Source organism: Pseudorasbora parva, chromosome 14 (assembly GCF_024679245.1).
Source record: "Pseudorasbora parva isolate DD20220531a chromosome 14, ASM2467924v1, whole genome shotgun sequence".
NCBI classification, from domain to species: Eukaryota; Metazoa; Chordata; class Actinopteri; order Cypriniformes; family Gobionidae; genus Pseudorasbora; species Pseudorasbora parva.
The window spans coordinates 5,708,117-5,728,070 of NC_090185.1; the positions used below are offsets into that span (position 1 = coordinate 5,708,117).

General features: G+C 39.2%; 1 protein-coding gene across 3 annotated transcripts in view; it reads right to left on the bottom strand.

The window, feature by feature from the left end:
• Positions 1 to 850: 850 nt before the first annotated feature.
• LOC137039949 (uncharacterized) overlaps positions 851 to 19,954 on the bottom strand; it is a 36,808-nt gene continuing 17,704 nt past the window's right edge. Inside the window, exons 1-4 of one of the 3 annotated variants that reach the window (XM_067415308.1) lie at positions 3,931 to 4,087; positions 2,560 to 2,877; positions 2,095 to 2,379; positions 851 to 1,859 (exon numbers count right to left, since the gene is read on the bottom strand). In XM_067415308.1, coding sequence (XP_067271409.1) covers positions 1,681 to 1,859; positions 2,095 to 2,379; positions 2,560 to 2,877; positions 3,931 to 3,988 — 840 coding nt within the window. In that variant the 5' untranslated portion in view covers positions 3,989 to 4,087 and the 3' untranslated portion in view covers positions 851 to 1,680. Of the gene's footprint in view, positions 1,860 to 2,094; positions 2,380 to 2,559; positions 2,878 to 3,930; positions 4,088 to 19,954 lie in introns of those variants that run through there. The other 2 variants (XM_067415305.1, XM_067415304.1) reach the window with 2 other exon arrangements.

Below are 19,954 nucleotides of genomic sequence, written 5' to 3' on the forward strand. Positions count from 1 at the left end.
CACAGGAAAGCAGTCCGAAAAGGCAAACAAAACAGAATGAACAGGCAAAAGGGTAATCCACAGAGAAGGCAAGAAATCAAAGACCAAGATACATGAAAACAGGGAAACGCTCAGAAATACAGTTGTGACACTAAACAAGACTTCGCAATGAATGACAGAGAAAACCAGGCATATATAGGCAGAGGTAATGAGGTGATGAGACACAGGTGTAAACAGTAAGTGTAATGAGTCCGGGGAAAGGATTATGGGTAATGTAGTTTGTGATGGAGTGACAGTCCGTGGTGGAGTGCCCTCTGGTGGTGATCACGAGCACTCACACTGATGAATTGTGACACAACCAGGGGCGTTTCTAGGATTTTCATTTTAGGGGGGCTCAGCCCCCAGTGAAGGATAGGCCTGTAGAAAAAATGGTAACACTATCCAAAGGTCCAAAATTGCGCTATTAACTAATAGCTTACAAACATGCATACCCAGAAGATATTGGCTGTTTAACATTACTTATAAAGCAAATATTAACACATTACTGCATGGCTACTGACTGTACATGTATTAATCATACCCAATAATGTAAGTCAGGTTTAAAGATCCCAAATTTAAGGGTGGTTCGGGGGCATGCTCCCCTGAGAAAATTTTGATTTCTATGATCTACATGCATTTCAAGATGTTCTGAAGGCCAAAAAAATAGATAATGTCTTATGTCCATATCTCTCTTTTTGTCAGTGAATAAAGTAAGCATACGGTTTACATATTGACAAAATGATATATATATATATATATATATATATATATATATATATATATATATATATATGTGTGTGTGTTTCATGAATAATTTTCTTAGACACGTTAATTTACTGTTTATTAAAGTTTATTAATTAAATTCACAATATGAACACATTCATTACTAATGCCCAATACAGGCTGGAAAAAGCTGATTTTTTTATTTTATTTACTGAATGTTACAAATAGAATTATTAATTTAAAATATATACACATTCATTATTAATCTTATGCCTAATCTGATGAAAATGGCTTTGTTAATAATTCTTGTTCGTTAAGGCCTACATGAATCAACATAGGCATATTTCCAGTTAAAAATGGCGAAATTAGACAAAAGTTTCTTACATTTGCCAAAATATTTTTTTCTTTTGTTTAACATTTCTGACTTAAAGCAGCAGCTGTCAAACATGAATGTTTAGTTTAGCTGCTTACATTTATCTTACTTTGACGTCGAGTTGCGCTGCTAAAATTTGCGCTCAGCCTCAGCAGTTTCTGTGTGACCATAAAGCCCGCCTACTATGATTTGATTGGTTTTATCAAATATTTTGATATTGACGAGCGGTGACAGACCAATGACGCCTAAAAAGGGCCTAGCAACGCCCATGACCACAACACTGTTCTTACTTTTTCAAACACCAATGCAAAACAACTGACTGAAAGATAAAACAGGCAGTGGCTACTCTTACTGGGGTCCCAACAAGTAAAAAATACAAAACTACATTAATCAACTACAAGTCAATGAAACATACAAACCCAAAATTCATTCAAAATATCAAAATCAACAATGTAATCAGAAATATTGTGCCATTAAAGCTTCCTCTAAATATATTTGACTTTTAAACATGTTTTCACAGTTATTAAAGGGACAGTTCACCCAAAAAATTAACATTCTGTCATAAATTATTTACCCTCATGTTTATCTTCAGAACACAAATTAAGATATGATGATGATGAGGATGAGGATGATGATGATGATGAGGATGAGGATGAGGATGAGGATGATGATGATGATGATGATGATGATGAAGATGATGAACAGTTTGAAGAGTTACTGCTGATGACAGGAACAGGCAGACGAGCTGAAAACATGAGAGAATAAAGAGAAATGAGGATGAGTGAAGATATTCAAGCAGACGAGGAAGAAACATCGAGAGGAACCAAAACTGATCAAAAGTAGAGCATTTAAAACTCTGATAGAGAAAGTGAAATATAAACCTGATGTTAATGTAAAAAAGGAATTAGTCACGATAAGATGCTTCTTTAGATCTAGTTAAAAAAAAAAAAAAAAAAATATTTAACTGAAATTTAACTCACCATAGACACAAATGTAAGATCGCCATCTCCGGTTGATCTCTAGTCTATATTCTCCATCATGTTCAGTTGTGATATTTGTGATGGTCAGAGATCCAGTTTGATTGTCCAGCTTCAGTCTGTCTCTGAATCTCCCATCAAGAACTTCATCATATACAGTGAAGCTGTCGGCCCGATTACTGATTTCAGCGATTAAAGTGTTTCCAAACATCCACTGAATCAGATCATCATCCTCTATTTGAGTGAGACCAGAGTCTAGAGTGACTGAATCTCCTCTGTTCACTGACACTGAATCATCAAACACACAGAACAAACAGAAATAAAGATAAACAGATTATAATGGTTTATTACATTAAATTGTTTAACATTTACATTTTAAATAATATCATAAAACAAAGAAGTAGTAAAATGTTGTATAAATTTTCACTTTTGTCATTAAAAAACAGGTGTAAATGTTTTTGAACTCACCAATGACAGTGAGAAGGAATTCAACCCACACACCGCTCATCTGTACCTCATAACCTCCAGCATGTTCAGGTCTGGTGTCTGTGATGGTCAGAGATCCAGTTTGATTGTCCAGCTTCAGTCTGTCTCTGAATCTCCCATCAAGATCATCATCATATACAGTGAAGCTGTCGGTCCGTTTATTGATTTCAGCGATTAAAGTGTATCTAAACCTCCACTGAATCAGATCATAATCCTTCACTTCAGTGAGATCAGAGTCTAGAGTGACTGAATCTCCTCTTTTCACGGCCACTAGATGAATAGGATCTCTACCAAACACTTCTGAAATGTTTTTTTCACAGAATAAAGCTTTAAAATTACTTGATATTGGTTTGATGAAGCTTCACTAAAATACTTTTATTCATTTAAATGTGAAGATTATGATATTCTGCAGCAGCACAAAGACAAAAGATAATGAATGAAAAGAGAAATAGATTTATATATGGAACAATAACTAAAGACACTTTTACTTTAATGTTTAACGTCACACTCAGACTAATGCTGTCGAATATCTGAGCTTCATATTTATATTAATTAATTTAATGAGATTTAATTTGATCTGACAGTAAAATAACAGTTTAATTATTTCGGTAACACTTTACTATAAGGGTGCACTAATATGCATTAATTCATGCACAGATAATCATGAGTTAATGTATTACTAATGATGAACCAATTTATTAATGATTACTGCATCAGCAACTAATGAAGATTCATCATCATTAATAGATTAAATAATCATTAAATTGTTATTAGTTAAATGTTTCATAATGTATTAATTCCTTAATAACATTATATTAACTAAAATTTTAAATTAACGTGTTAATTACCACAAGGGGTCAAAGCCATGCATTTCAGCTTCCAGTCGTCTGCTTTAATTCATCATTAGCTAATGATTTATAAAGGTATCATTATGTTATGACTTTACATGTTGGGGCACATGACTATTAATTAATTCAAAATTAATTCAAAACCCATAACCACAATTACATATTACTTAATCAATTAGTTCATCATATAATTAATAAAGACACCTGGCAAAAAAACTTCCCATGATCTCCCTGTTATTTAAACCCTGAGTTCTGTTCAGCTCATCGTCCGGTATCGTCTACGTTACGTGCTTGTGTTTCTCCCCATGATTCTCCTGTGTATTGTGTGGATTATTAGAGTAAAGACTGTTCTTTGAGTTATTTCCTGAGTCGTGCGCTTCACTACAGCCACCGTTGCTGACACTAACAGTGAATGTTAATCTTCTCTAACTCATTTAACCAGTAATTTATCACATGATACCAGAACAGAAACAACTGAAGCCATAAAAACACATTTAAAACTCACCATCCAGACGCCACAAACACGAACAGAGCAAAACTAATCTGAGAAACATTTTCTTCATCAGTTCACTGAAAAGCCCACGATAGTGACTCTTCAAATGTCTGAAAGATTGATCTCATCTAATCTTGACTCAGATTGATCTGATATTTATCTGGTTGAGTGTGAATCCTCCCCTGACCTCTATCACAGTTTACTCTCAGACGTCCATCCTCTTTTACATCATGAAAATCAATAAGCTTTTGTTGATCTTACATTTTCAAACTTAAAACTGGCAAAGTTCAGATGAGACACACAGTGAACAAAGTTCAAGTCAAAACCAGTGTAAATCAAGCAGAAAAATGTTTTCCAAAAGTGTGAAAATGCTTAAATAATCCTGTGTATATGTAGAATGTAAATAAAAAAGCTCACTGAGACTATGTGGTAATCAGGTCACTCAAAATCGCCATTCCATGTACGGTCCAAAACGCAGATCATGTTTTGCTCCAGGACTTATTTACTGACGTCGTTCCTTATATTGGCTTCTTTTGCTCCTCTTGTTCAACTCTATTCTATATATAATTCAACATGCATATACAGTATCTCACAAAAGTGAGTACACCCCTCACATTTTTTTTGTAAATTTTGTATTATCTCTTTTCATTGGACAACACTGAAGAAAGGACACTTTGCTACAATGTAAAGTAGTGAGTGTACAGCTTGGACAAAGGTGTAAATTTGCCATCCCCTCAAAATAACTCAACACACAGCCATTAATGTCTAAACCTCTGCAAACAAAAGTGAGTACACCCTTAAGTGAAAATGTTCCAGTTGGTGAAGTGTATTTCCAGAAATGGACAACATGGGGCATTTCCCAGAATCATTGTTAGTCAACAACAGCTGAAAGCTCCATTGAACTCTATTGGCAACGACAGAAAATGTGACCATATGTCAGTAACTTGGTGGATAAAGCCGTTATTTTGATTTGTGTGCGCACAATAACTATTTTCTATGCATTGAAAGCTAATTTGGAAAAATGTAAACATGCTTTTTTGGAGGGAGCCAACTTTTAAAGAAGATTTTAAGCTACGAGTTAAGGGAAAGACCGTTGAAGATAATTATGCAATTGCTACTATTTTTAATAGTTCATTACAAAATTCAAAATGTAAAGATGTCCATCAATTGGATACTATGTTTGTAAAAACTCATAAAGATATTTTAACTCCTATTATTACTCATTTAATTCATTTGTCATTTCCCAATGCATGGAAACAAGCTGTTGTTACTCCTATTTTTAAATCTGGAGATCATCATGAAGTTAGTAATTATAGACCGATAAGTATATTACCAGTACTCTCAAAGGTTGCAGAAAAGATTGTTTTTGAACAACTGACATCCTATCTGAAAACAGTGAAATCTGGGTTACACTGTATGCAGTTTGGTTTTAGAGCTAATTGTTCTGCTGAAACAGCTACATTACATTTAAGAGCAATCTAAAATTGACAAAGGGGGATTAGTTGGTGCCATATTTTTAGATCTGCGTAAAGCCTTTAATACCGTTAATCATGAAATTCTACTTTCAAAATTATCTATTTCCACTTTTCATCTGATGCCCTAGCATGGATATCCTCGTATTTATCAAACAGAGAACACTGTGTAAAAATTAAAGGGGTTAAGTCTAGTAATTTGCATTATACATGGGTGTACCCCAAGGATCAGTATTAGGCCCCTTATTATTCAGTCTTTACGTAAATGATCTCCCGCTTCAGTGTGATGGGATACAAGTGCAAATGTATGCTGATGACACTGTTATTTTTACGCATGCAAAAACCGCAGAGCTAGCAGCTGAAAAGCTACATGTTTCCATGGAACGAATTACACATGGAGAAATCATGTTTGAAGTTGAATATTGGTAAAACTAAAGGAATGTTTTTTTTTCAAAAACAAAGGTCCAAACACCAGTGGATATTTGTATAAATGGTGAAAAGATAGAGTTAGTCAATGAGTTCAATTATCTTGGTGTAATATTGGATTCAAATCTTAGCTTTAAAAAACATGTAAAGAAAATGGTGAGGAATATTAAATGTAATTTAGCAAATTTCAGACAAATTAGACATTGTCTTTCTGTTGATGTAGCCAACACTTTTATGCATGCCACAATACTTTCTCATATTTCGTATTGTCTCACATGTTGGGGTCAAGCTGGTGAAGCCTTTAAAATCCCTATATAAACAAACTTTGAAAACTTTCGATAAAAAACCTAAACATTTTCATCATTGTAGCATTTTGAAGAAATATAAATGATTGAGTTTTGAAAATTGTGCTTTTTAAAAATTGTGTATGGTTTATATAATTGTAAATGGTTTGGCTCCTTCGGTTCTCAGTGATTTTGTTGGTTTCCGTCCTAATATTTCTGAAAGATCTACTAGATCATCTATGAGGAATTGTGCTTTTCCTTTTCGTCGTTCTGCTTTTGGACTCTCGTCTTTTGCTGTGAAAGCTACGACTAACTGGAATGCTTTGCCAGAAGGTATAAAAGGGTTTAAATCTATTGGAATTTTTAAAATGCAGTTGAAATCTTTTTTAGAATGTAATCAGCTTTGTAAACATTGACATGGTTGCTGTTTAATTGTTTGTATTTGTGTATATATGTATTGGGTATGTTATTTTATTGTTTATGTTGACCTGCCAAAGGACTGCAGGTGAAAATTAGCTTTGAGCTAAATCCGGTACAATACATGAAATGGAAACATTTATGTTAAAAATTGTACATGGTCCTTTTATAAATAAAGTAAAGTAAAGTATAAAGTAATGTTAAGTCTCACATAAGTGTGTTGGGGGTTTGTTAACAAATTCAGAGTGTCCATGTATCAAGTATAGTCTGGCTTCTCTATTCCTCTGATCACGCATGATCAGATTCTGAAATTAATCAAGGAACCGCGTTCCCTTCCCCTTTGAGTTACGCTACCTCCAATGATTTCAGGAGCCGCGCTCCTCTTAGACACGCTGTCTTTAGGAGTTACGCAATCCAAAGCATAGAATTCAACAGTCCGTCACACAGACATTTACAGCCTTTGAGTTGCCCTATCGGCAATTCAAAATGCCTCATCTAACATGGCTGTAAGGCTACAAGCGATTGAGAACCAGCAACATACAACTTTATCTCTCCATTCTTATGCTTCAGGAATTTTCCCGCATGCAACGCTCGTTGGTAATTTTAAGTCTCATGTTTGTTGGGGGTTTGTAAATAAATTCAGAGTGTCCTATGTATCAAGTATAGTCTGGCTTCTCTATTCCTCTGATCACGCATGATCAGATTCTGACATTAGTCAAGGGGCGTTCCCTACCCTTTTGAGGTACGCTACCTCCAATGATTTCAGGAGCCGCGCTCCTCTTAGACACGCTGTCTTTAGTAGTTACGCAATCTGACACAAAGAATTCAACAACGTTATTGTGTTGGGGGATTCTGCTTCAAGGATGTATCTCGAGCTGCCTAGTATGGCAGCACAAGCATCTTTGAGCCTAAGCCTTTTGCCAAATCAAAGATTGTCAATAAATGTAATTCTCTAAGTGGTCCTGACTGAAATGGAGCTTGAGTGATCGAATGGAATTCAAGCGTAGTTCAGGCAGAACACTGATCGCTAAACGTTATCAGCTGACACTCAGCCTGTGGTGGAGGAAGTACTGAATCTCAGTACTTAAGTAAAAGTAAAAGTACAAGTAACCAGAAATATATTTACTTTAGTAAAAGTAGAAGTACTACAATGACAACCCTACTTAAGTAAAAAGTACCTGATTTTAAATGCACTTTAAGTATTAAAAGTAAAAGTACTTGCATAAAAATGTATTCTCTTAATATCTAATTCTAATAATTAAAAAGAAGAAAACAGTATGAGCGGTGGCATTTTAATTGAGTTAGTTTTGGGTTAATGTAATTGTTCTTACCATCTGTTGCCTAGTTTACATTTAGACTTACAATTCTGGTTATCTGCAAAGTTAAATGTCATTTTTCTGAAGCAACATTCTCATCAACTTTGATGTATTTAAATCTTCATATTTATGATATTTTTACCTTTTATAAAGGACATTTTCCCCAACTCTAATTAAACATAGGCTTTGCTTCAGCTTTCCCCGTTATATTCTTAAATTTGATTAATAAATTAAATTAGAATAAGATACAATAGGGTTGTTACCAATCAAATTAAATAATTAACACTGAAAAATTACAACTGCACTCAATAATGCTCTGAGATTGTTTTAACTAAAAAAAGTTAACTAAACCACCAGTAGATGGCGGCAGGTGTATCCTTATGAGAGAGTCTTTGAGTCGATTCGTTCAAACGGCTGATTCGTTCATAAATGAGGCAGTCGTTTATGAATAGGGCATTGAATCTTTGATTCAGTAACGCACTGTTGCTGTGCAGTTCGTTATGGTTCGGATGTGGAAATCTGATCTTGGAAATATTTTCGCTGCTGAAATAGAACAAAAGCAATAAAGCAATCAAAAAAATGTAAGTGACTTGATGTTAATTAATTGTTTATGGAACTGTCAAATGAAATCAGTGTCACATTTTCTGTCGTGATGGTATTCAGGAAAACTACACTCGTTGGTCATGTCATGTGATGTTTTTTTAACTGTTATAAAATATAAAAACTAAACATTTTGAATTTTTAATGCAGTATGTTACTGAGTTTCTTTGTGTGGGCGGGGCTGATTTGTTTCCATTTCTCCTCGAGAGGCGGTGCGAGCCTCAACAGCACAACCGTCAATTCATTAGCCTATAACGTTATATATTATTATCCGGGCAAGCCTTAATCTCGAGCCCTGAAACTGATCAGAAAATGTAACGAAAATGTAACGAAACGTTGTAGAAATGTAGTGGAGTAGAAAGTATAATAATTGCTGCAAAATGTAAGGAAGTAAAAGTAAAAAGTATGCACTATTTATTCTACTTAAGTAAAGTACAGATACGTGAAAAATGTACTTAAGTAAAGTAACGAAGTATTTGTACTTCGTTACATTCCACCACTGCACTTAGCTGATTTGTTACTCCACCTATTCTAATCAATTATAGTATTTAAGCTCATTCAAACTCATGTTCCTCAGTCTGTCGCACAGACATTTACACCCACCTCCACCCCTTCACCTCCTAGTATCTTCATTATCGAGTATTGGATTCTGTGTAGAACTCTTATTGTTACCATTTATATTTTCTGTAACATATGCTAAGAAACTTTTGGTTATTATGAAGGCTGGGGGGATTCTGCTTCAAGGATGTATCTCGAGCTGACTAGTATGGCAGCACGAGCATCTTTGAGCCTAAGCCTTTCGCCAAATCAAAGATTGTCAATAAATTTAATTCTCTAAGTGGTCCTGACTGAAATTATATATATATATATATATATATATATATATATATATATATATATATATATATATATATATAGGAATGCAGTGAAATTGTTGTATTCCTATAGGTAGATGTGGATCAGCTGTCAGCCGATGAGAACTTGACTAACGTGACCTGCCAGAACTGATGCTAATGGTGAGTTCACACTGCCCGATTTTAGGCCTGATTTTGGCTCGCCAACAGGTTTTTCAAAATTGCCCACAATGCCCTAAATCATAGGAAAATCATTTGGCATTAAAAATCCATTGTTTTGGTCTTGAATGAGCTTGTGTGTAAAAGAAGTTCAAGCATTTTTAAAAAACTCCTTTCCCTCGTCCTTGTCCCACTCCTCAATCTCGCCCTCACTCTTGTCCCACTCCTCACCTTAGTCCCACTCCTCACCCTCGTCCCACTCCTTGCCCCACTCCACACCCTTGTCCCACTCCTTGCCCTCATCCCACTCCTCACCATCGGTCCACTCCTCACTCTCACTCCACACCCTCGCCCCACTCCTTGCCCTTATCCCACTCCTCGCCCTCATCCCACTTCTCACCATCGCTCCACTCCTCACTCTCACTCCTCGCCCTTGCCCTGGTACTCATCTTCTCCCTTGTCCTGGTACTCATCTTCCTCTACCTCATGCAGGCATTTTTCTTACTTTCTTTGTGTTGCTCTATATTGTTCCCTTTCCACACATGATCAGTCCAAAGAGGAACACCTGAAGAATTCCTGTAAAGGGGATATATTAGTGTTTCAATTAACAATGTATACAGCTGTTTACTTTGACTTTAGCCTATAAGGTTAGGTTTAGAATATGGTGTTTTTGATAATTATTGATCTAGAGATATAATACACGCGCGTTAAAAACTGACGCATGCAAGAAAACTAGTCCGGAGTTTTAAATCATCAATCAATGACTCGTTCGATTTTTGATTTTAAAGTTATGGCAAAACAAATATGGTCACATTCTGGCCCATATCTGTTCAGCCATGCCATATCTGGGCCATATGTGCCAGATAATACCCACATGTGGCCCAAACATGCTTGCTATCTGGGCACAGACCTATAAAACGTGACATGCATTTATATAGCACTTTCAACAGACGCTATGGCCATCCAAAGCACTTTACATTTTGCCTCACATTCACCGGTTCATACACCGATGACAGGAGCACTTAATAATAATAATAATTAATTACATTTCTATAGCACTTTTCTAAGCACTCAAAGCGCTTTACATTGAAGGGGGGAATCTCCTCAAACCACCACCAATGTGCAGCACCCACCTGGATGATGCGAGGGCAGCCATATTGCGCCAGAACGCTCACCGCACACCAGCTGATTGGTGGAAAGGAGACACAGTGATTAAGCCAAGCAGGATATGGGGATTAGGAGGCCTTAATGGACAGAGGCCAATGGGCAAATTTGGCCAGGATGCCGGGGTTCCTACTCTTTATCGAAGGACAAATATTAATGAACAAAAACCCAGTTGAGGTTAGTTGTCTGTTTTTTGACTCTTACCCCGATTTTGCGCAGCATGTAAACACATTAACCTGCTTTCTGTCGGCTTATTGAAGTGCGCATGAGTGATAGGTGACAAAAACACAAACTTAGAGCAGATTTAAATGCATCCAGACAGAGCGAGCTAGCATGTTGCATGAAATAAGGACATATATCACAAACGCAGACTCTTTTTAAACCCAGAGGTGTCACTTGACACTTGACACTTGGTCAGGTGGAACCGGGGATTGAACCACCAACCTTCCAGTTTGCAGACAACTTACATGAACCACAGAGCCACTGCTGCCCCACAACTGCTGCCTGCTGGGTGCTGGGTGTGTTTACATGCATACCAGTAAGCTGAGAACTTACAAATATCAGATTATTGAAATAATAAATTTTCCATAGTTTCCAATCTTTCCCTGACACATGCCACCTTCCCCATATGTCTGAAGGCTTCTACCATCATCCCTATTCCTAAAAAGCCTAAATGAGGATGACCCATTGCTCTGACGTCTGAAATCATGAAATGCCTGGAGCGATCAGTCTCCTAGCACATCAGAGAGCGCCTCCCTCCCTCCTTCGACCCCCACCTGTTGGCCTACAGATGCCATCGCCCTCACACTCCACACAGCGCTGAGCCACCTGGAAAACAAGAAGAGTTATGTGAGGATGCTCTTTGTGGATTACAGCGCAGTGTTTAATAAAATCATTCCGGACATTCTTTACAGTAAACTGATACGGCTACAGATCCCCTTCCCTACCTGCATCTGGATTAAAACTTTCTGTCGAGCCGCCAACAATCTGTGAGACTCTGCCCTCACCACTCTTCCACAATAATACTCAGCATTGGTTCCCCTCAAGGCTGCGTTTTAAGCCCTCTGCTGTACGCCCTACAAGTGTTCTCCAACTAACCCAACCACATTATTACCTGACACTTTCAGGTTTCTGGCCACCCACATTTCTGCTGACCATTCCTGGACCTACAACATCAGGACCCTGGTTAAGAAAGCTCAGCAGTGGCTACACTTCTTGCGTGTCCTCAGGAAGAACAATCTGGACAAGAAGCTACTACTGGCTTTCTATCACTCCGCTGTGTTGGGCGTACTAACACTGCTTCAGTGTGTGGTACGCAGGTTCCAAGGCTGAGGACACTGCCCAAAAGATCACTGGCTGCCCTTTGCCCAGCCTGGAAAAAATCTCCATATCCTGCTGCCTCAGGAGAACCAAGGCCTTTACAAGTGACCCCTCACACTCTGCCTACCCCTGTTTGATCAAACAGGTCAACCAAATCTCACACCAGCAGGCTGATGAACCCAAGGACACTCGCATACATAAGCCTCCACCTCCAGTTTCCTCTGAAGAGAAGACAAATCAGTTCACCTCCCCCTACCTGCACTTTGATAAAACTATAGACACTTAAGATTTTAAACTTTTTATTATGTTTTATGTATATTATGTTTTTATTTTCTGTGTGGTGCAAGGGTGGCTTTGTGGGATTACCCTAAATTTCGTGGTACTTCCACAGTGCAATGACAATAGAGGCCACTCTACTCTACCCTACCCTACCCTACCCTACCCTACCCTACCCTACCCTACCCTAATCTACTCTACCCTACTCTCCTCTACCCTACCTTACTCTACTCTGCCCTACCCTACCCTACTCTACTCTACTCTACCCTACCCTACCCTACCCTACCCTACCCTACCCTACCCTACCCTACCCTACTATACCCTACCCTACTCTACTCTACTCTACCCTACCCTTCTCTACTCTACTCTACCCTACCCTACTATACCCTACTCTACTCTACTCTACTCTACTCTACTCTACTCTACTCTACCCTACTCTACTCTACTCCTCATCAGATTTCCCAAACACCAAATCTTTCTGGTAACCACATGCAAACTCCTCTAAAAATGAACCATTACATTTACAGGTTACTGTGTTTTCTCATTAACATTCACAGATGAATGTTGTATTTTAATAATATAAGCAAACATAAATTTTATTCACTGGGTTCGGTGTCAAAATGGATGTTGCAGTGTTTTTTTTCTTTGTGTTATCTGCAGAGAAATGTGGTTTGATCTGTTGGGTGGATAAACAGCTTCTGCTGGATGTTTAGGAGAATTAAGATGAACTCTTGCGCATGACTTTAAGATTGCATGCTTTCACTGCCTGATTATAATGCGTTTTTTATTCTCCACAGAAAAAAGATATGAGGATAAAATCAGTATTTTTTTTTCTCATGTATTGATTCATGATTCAGATCGCGTGTCAAACTGCCAAACTGCTGAAATCATGTGACGTTAGCGATCCAAATCATGAACAATACGCTGATTCATAACCATTCGAATCTTTATTGAGGGTTGAAAACAAACCCGGAAGAGAAGAAAAAACTGAATAAAGTCATAGTTTTTGTTATTTTTGGACCAAAATGTATTTTCGATGCTTCAAGAAATTCTCATTAACTGATTATGTTTTTATTCCCTTTCTGGACATGGACAGTATAGTGTGCATACACTTGCATACGCTCTTGTACTAAATATAAAATCTTAAACTGTGTCTGAAAATGAACAGAGGTCTTAGGGATGTGAAACGACATTAGGGCGAGTCATTAATGACATGAATTTCATTTTTGGGTGGACTAACCCTTTAACCACCGCTCCAGAGATGCCGTCGGGACCAGCAGTTTTCCTGGGGTTCACTGCTCTCAAGTTCTTCCTCACCTTATGCTTCTGAGAGAGAGGTGGAGTTCTGGAGACAGGGGGGACACAGTGACTGCAGGTGTGTGGTGGTGGTGGTCTTGAACCGGGCAAAAAAAGCAGTTTAACTTCTCTGCCAGGGTGCTGCTGCTAGAGGATGTAGGAGGGGGGCGGCCTTTGTAGTTGGTTAAGGCCTGGATGCCCCTCCACATCTGTTGTGGGTTTTTATCAATCAAATGTCCCTCTATTTTCCTCTATAGGAATCCTTGGCTTGTTTAATGCCTCTCCTCAGGTCAGTTCTGGCAGTAGTGTAGAGCAGGGCTATTCAAATCTTACCCTGGAGGGCCAATGCGCTGCAGAGTTTAGCTCCAATCCTGATCAAACAAACCCACCTGTGATTTTCTAATGATCCTGAAGACATTGATTAGCATGTTTAGGTGTGTTTGATTAAGGTTGGAGCTAAACTCTGCAGCGCATTGGCCCTCCAGGGTAAGATTTGAATAGCCCTGCTGTAGAGAGCTCTGTCTTCCGCCCTAAATGTCGAGTTACGAGCTCTGATCAGGGTCTGGACTTCACTTGTCATCCAGGGCTTCCTGTTTGGGAAGATCCGGATGCATCTATCCGCTGTGACATTTTCAATACACCACTTGATGTAGAAAAGGACAGACTCGGTGTGCGTGTCCAGGTCCTGATCTTCAAAAATACTCCAATCCATGCAGGCAAAGCAATCTTGCAGCTGGATGAGCGCATTTTCAGGCCATGTTGTGATGGTCAGTGTGGCTGATTTTATTTGCCTCCTGAGGGAGGTATAGGCCTGGAAGAGGAGTAGGGAGAACTGCTTTGATTGTCCAAGGTGGGGGAAGGGGACGCTCTGTAGGCATGTTTAATATTGGAGTAAACATGATCTAATGTATTTTCTCCCCTAGTAGCACACTTAACGTGCTGATGAAATTTGCGGAGAACAGTTTTAAGGCATGCTTTATTAAAGTCCCCCGCGATGATGTGAATGCCATCCGGATGAGCCCTCTGTTGTTTTGTTATCATTGCTGAAGCTGGCTGAGTGCCGGCTAATGCTGGCATTTGGATGGATGTAAACAACAGTCACAATGGCTACCGTTAGCTCCCGTGATAGATAGAAGGGACGGCATTGTACAGACATGGCCTCTAGGTCCAGTGAGCAGTAGGTGTCGATTACTCTACTGTCTAAGCACCAATCTTCAAATACATAAACACAAAGTCCACCTCCTCTGATCTTACCGGAGGCTTCGGTTTGGTCATGGCGGCGAATGGTGCGGCCCGCTAGCTCCACTGTAGCATCGGGATTTGCGGGTGTAAAAAAGTTTCACTAACAACCAACTACAAGACTCACAAATCAGATGATTGCAAGTGATAAATGACCACAGCTCATCCATATTGTTTGCCAGAGATCTAGCATTCATGAGGAAGATAGGATGTAGCGGGGGTCGGTGAGGCTGCCGGGCTATCAGGGCTGCCGGACATCTGCTTTCTTACCATTTCCATTTTCGCTTAGAAACCGATGCCTATCGATTTTTGACGGTTGTAGATTGACTTGCTTATGCATGAGTGTGTCAGAAAAAGACAAGATAAAAAATACATAAACACAAAAAGGTGCAAAGTAGCTGGGAGCCTCGAGCCGCTGCATCAATGCGCATCGCCATCTTAAGCTTCAGAGTCTCAAATACTTGAGTTTATAACAAGATCTGTTTTGTTGGATTGCAGACCTTGCTATTATGGCAAATCTGAGTACAGTAACTCTTTTGAAACTCTAGTTAAAGCATCTGAGTTTACCTTGGTCTTTTCTTCTTAAGAAATAGAGAAGTGTCAAGGCCTGTATCAATGTATGATCAATTTATGATGAGCTTATACAATAATCATCATAGCTTAACTCTACTCTATGTAAGCTATAACTGAAACGAGGCTTAGAATTTTTTTTGTGTGTGTGACCTAACGTCTCTTTAACCAGAGAGAAAAAAAAGCCTTTATATGTATTGTATCATAAATTAATACTGGACAAACTGAAATGTCTTTGAAAGCTATCTGTCTAATAGGAGACAATGTCTATTTTATAGATTTATAAAGTAACAGAAGTCCACTGGAGGCGAGCGTAGATTAACCCAAACAGTTTATTAAACAGACAAATAAACATTGACTTGACATGAACAAGAACCATGGAACTCACCAATAATGGTGCAGGGGATCATATCCAACAAGAGACAATGGAAAAGAGATGGCTATATATACAGGTCTATTAGGATCATATGACAAAAAAACAAAATGAGAACAAGACACATGAAACAAGAGAACCAATCAGAATATGACAGATAACTAAACCAACCAATAGGAACATAACACATGAGACTGGGGAAGCACATGACAAGACCAGGAAATGAAACATGACAGTGAAATTACAAAATAAGCGACATGGGACCATTATTAGGTTTTGTGTTTTAAATATACATATATTCCTCTTGTTTTGTGTGCAAGGACAATCATGAATGCAGATGATGCACCATTTCATTTACCAGCAATTAAGCAATTGTCTCTGCTTTGGGTGAACAATTGCAATGGTCATAAAATGGGTATGGAATAATAAGTTGGTTTTAAACTTGACAAAAACCAAAAGCATTGTGTTTGGATCAAATGTAAGCCGAAGTTATATCTGTCTGTCTGTAAAGAGTGTGCCTATTGAACAGGTAGAGGAAATAAGACTTCGCTGTCTTTTTAAGACAGAGTTATGGGAAGAAGTTTGTCAGTTATTAAGAGATGTGCAAAAATTTTACTACAACACTGTTCTTACTTTAAAACACCAATGCAAAACAACTGACTGAAAGAAAAAATAGGCAGTGGCTACTCTTACTGGGGTCCCAACAAGTAAAAAATACAAAACTACATTAATCAACTACAATAAAAATTCAAGTCAAAGAAACATACAAACCCAAAATTAATTCCAAATATCAAAATCAACAATTTACTATATATTGTGCCATCAAATCTTCCTCTAAATATATTTGACTTTTAAACATGTTTTCACAGTTATTAAAGGGACAGTTCACCCAAAAATTTACATTCTGTCATAAATTATTTACCCTCATGTTTATCTTCAGAACACAAATTAAGATGATGATGATGATGATGATGAAGATGAAGAACAGTTTGAAGAGTTACTGCAGACGAGCTGAAAACATGAGAGAATAAAGAGAAATGAGGATGAGTGAAGATATTCAAGCAGACGAGGAAGAAACATCGAGAGGAACCAAAACTGATCAAAAGTAGAGCATTTAAAACTCTGATAGAGAAAGTGAAATATAAACCTGATGTTAATGTAAAAAAGGAATTAGTCATGATAAGATGCTTCTTTAGATCTAGTCGTAAAAAAAAAAAACAATTTTAAACTGATATTTAACTCACCATAGACACGAATGTAAGAACGCCGTCTCCAGTTGATCTCTAGTCTATAATCTCCAGCATGTTCAGTTGTGATGTTTGTGATGGTCAGAGATCCAGTTTGATTGTCCAGCTTCAGTCTGTCTCTGAATCTCCCATCAAGAACATCATCATATACAGTGAAGCTGTCGGCCCGTTTAATGATTTCAGCGATTAAAGTGTTTCCAAACATCCACTGAATCAGATCATCCTTCAGTTCAGTGAAATCAGAGTCTAGAGTGACTGAATCTCCCTCATTCACTGATATTTGAACTTTATCATCAAACACAGACACACACACACACACACACACACACACACACACACACACACACACACACACACACACACACACACAAACATTTTTTTTTTTACATGAATATCATCATTAAACAACAGAAGCAAAATAGATTTTGGATTAATAATTAAATCTTTGTGCTGATTAAAATATAAAACAGGAGAATCTGATATTTAACTCACCAAAGACAGAGATCCAGTTTGATTGTCCAGCTTCAGTCTGTCTCTGAATCTCCCATCAAGATCATCATCATATACAGTGAAGCTGTCGGTCCGTTTATTGATTTCCGCGATTAAAGTGTTATTATATCCAGACCTCCACGTGTATCTAAACTTCCACTGAATCAGATCATAATCCTTCACTTCAGTGAGATCAGAGTCTAGAGTGACTGAATCTCCTCTTTTCACGGCCACTAGATGAAGAGGATCACTACCAAACACTTCTGAAAATGTTTTTTTTTTTTCACAAAATAAAGCTTTAAAATCACTTGATATTGGTTTGATGAAACTTCACTAAAATACTTTTATTCATTTAAATGTGAAGATTATGATATTCTGCAGCAGCACAAAGACAAAAGATGATGAATGAAAAGAGAAATAGATTTATATATGGAACAATAACTAAAAACACTTTTACTTTAATGTTTAATGTCACACTCAGACTAATGCTGTTGAATATCTGAGCTTCATATTTATATTACTTTATTTAATCAGATTTAATTTGATCTGACAGCAAAATAACAGTTTAATTATTTTGGTAACACTTTACAATAAGGGTGCACTAATATGCATTAATTCATGCTTAATTAATGCACAGATAATCATGAGTTAATGTATTACTAATGATGAACGTCACCGGTTACGTATGTAACCTTAGTTCCCTGAGAACAGGGAACGAGACGCTGCGTCAGCTGACGCTACGGGGAACGCCTTCAGCGTGACAGGTGTCTGAAATTGCTATCAAATCACAATCCTACTGACCGTCGGCAGCTGGTGATGTCATCACCGTGCGACCAGGAAGTATAAAAGGGCACCGTGCCAACATTTACATTTACATTTAATCATATAGCAGACGCTTTTATCCAAAGCGACTTACAAAATAGGGGAGAGTAATAGAAGCAACGAAACAGACAAGGCCAACAACCTGTAAGAGCTGTAAGAAATCTCAATTAATTAGCACAGTACACCATTTTTTTTTTTAGACATCTACAACAAAAACTCACGTACGCAAAATGCCGAACACTGGATTTTGATAGCTATGATAACAACCCATTAGGACTAAGGCTGTTGCCCCAGCTTGACGCTATCCGCTTCGTCTGAAGGGACTGTGGGCAGGCACACCTTGAAGCATGGCCATCTTACGCAGCGTCTCGCTCCCTGTTCTCAGGGAACTAAGGTTACATACGTAACCGGGGACGTTCCCTTTCGAAAGGGAACTCGAGCTGCGTCAGCTGACGCTACGGGGAACGATATACCCACGCCGCCATGCTGAGGGGAGTGCACGCCCCTTACTGGCAGTGGGAACTGCCTGGACAAGAGTTCGAAGAAAGTCTGAACCACACCCCCTCTAGCCACACAGGCTGCCAGTGACATCATTCCCTACGGTCATAGCCCAAGCTATATGCCTAAGAGAGAACCTTATTAAGTTTTATCTGAGGTTTCCTACCCTCGGCTTGCTCGAAGGCCCGGGACCTACTACTTCGACGGAAGGAGTCCCTTAAGGGAATGTGGCTAGGGGACCCGAGAGCGCCCCAGCCCGTCACTTATTCGGGAAAGCCTTCACCGAAAGCCACCAGGAAGGCCTCACCTGGCATCACTTCTGTGGGACACCCCAGCTTGGCCAACCCTGTCTGTAAAACAGAGCCTCCGGACATCGCTCTTACTCATGAGCATCCAGACTGAGGGACTGCAAACTGGCAATGTCCTCCTCAGACCAGAACTTGGAGACGGGAAGCCTGGAGAGCAGTACTCAGCTTAGTGCTTCTTACCCTTGCCAGCGAGGGGAGTCTCTTCTGCTCAATCCTAGGATCTACTGAACACATTTATTACAGGGGTGCTCAGGAGGCCAAAAAAGGCCTATGGACTGATCTAACCGGGAGGCCCCGAGGGGGGCCTGCCCGTCTGATCAGACTCAAGCGGCCGTAAGCTCGCAGACGACCCTCAATGAGAGGAGCGCTTAAGCCAGCCTGGTAGGTAAACCATGCTGTAGGCTAGCCAGTCCCTTTCCTGAAGGGACTGCGCAGCAGAAACGGAGTCTCGTCGTGCTAGGGCATGAGCCTGCCATTGAGTTATACCAGCCAAGGCCGGGACCCACCGGCGGGCAACCGCTAGCTGTCAGCACAAAGCCAGTTATGCGTTCCCGCTTAAGGGAACCGTTTCCCCCCCAAGGGAGGCCAAGAGGCACCTCTACCTGGCACCGTTGATTCTAGCTGTTAAAAGCCGCAGGAAGGTGGCTGGCTCCTCAGGGGGCCCATGAGGCCATAACACCAGAAGCCACCTATGCTAATGGCTAGCTTGTCACCGAGACCTGGTCCGGGAATCCCTTCCCAAAGAGGCCCAGAAAGGCCTGACAGCATAATACACTGGCCTACCGAGCGTCCCGGCTCGGGGGCTCACCCTCAGGCGGCCTGGAGAGGCCTGCTACCTGTCAGCCAATGTGCAAACTGTCGGAGGTTACTGTGTTCCCGGGGCTCGCCTCCAGGGAGGCCTGTTTG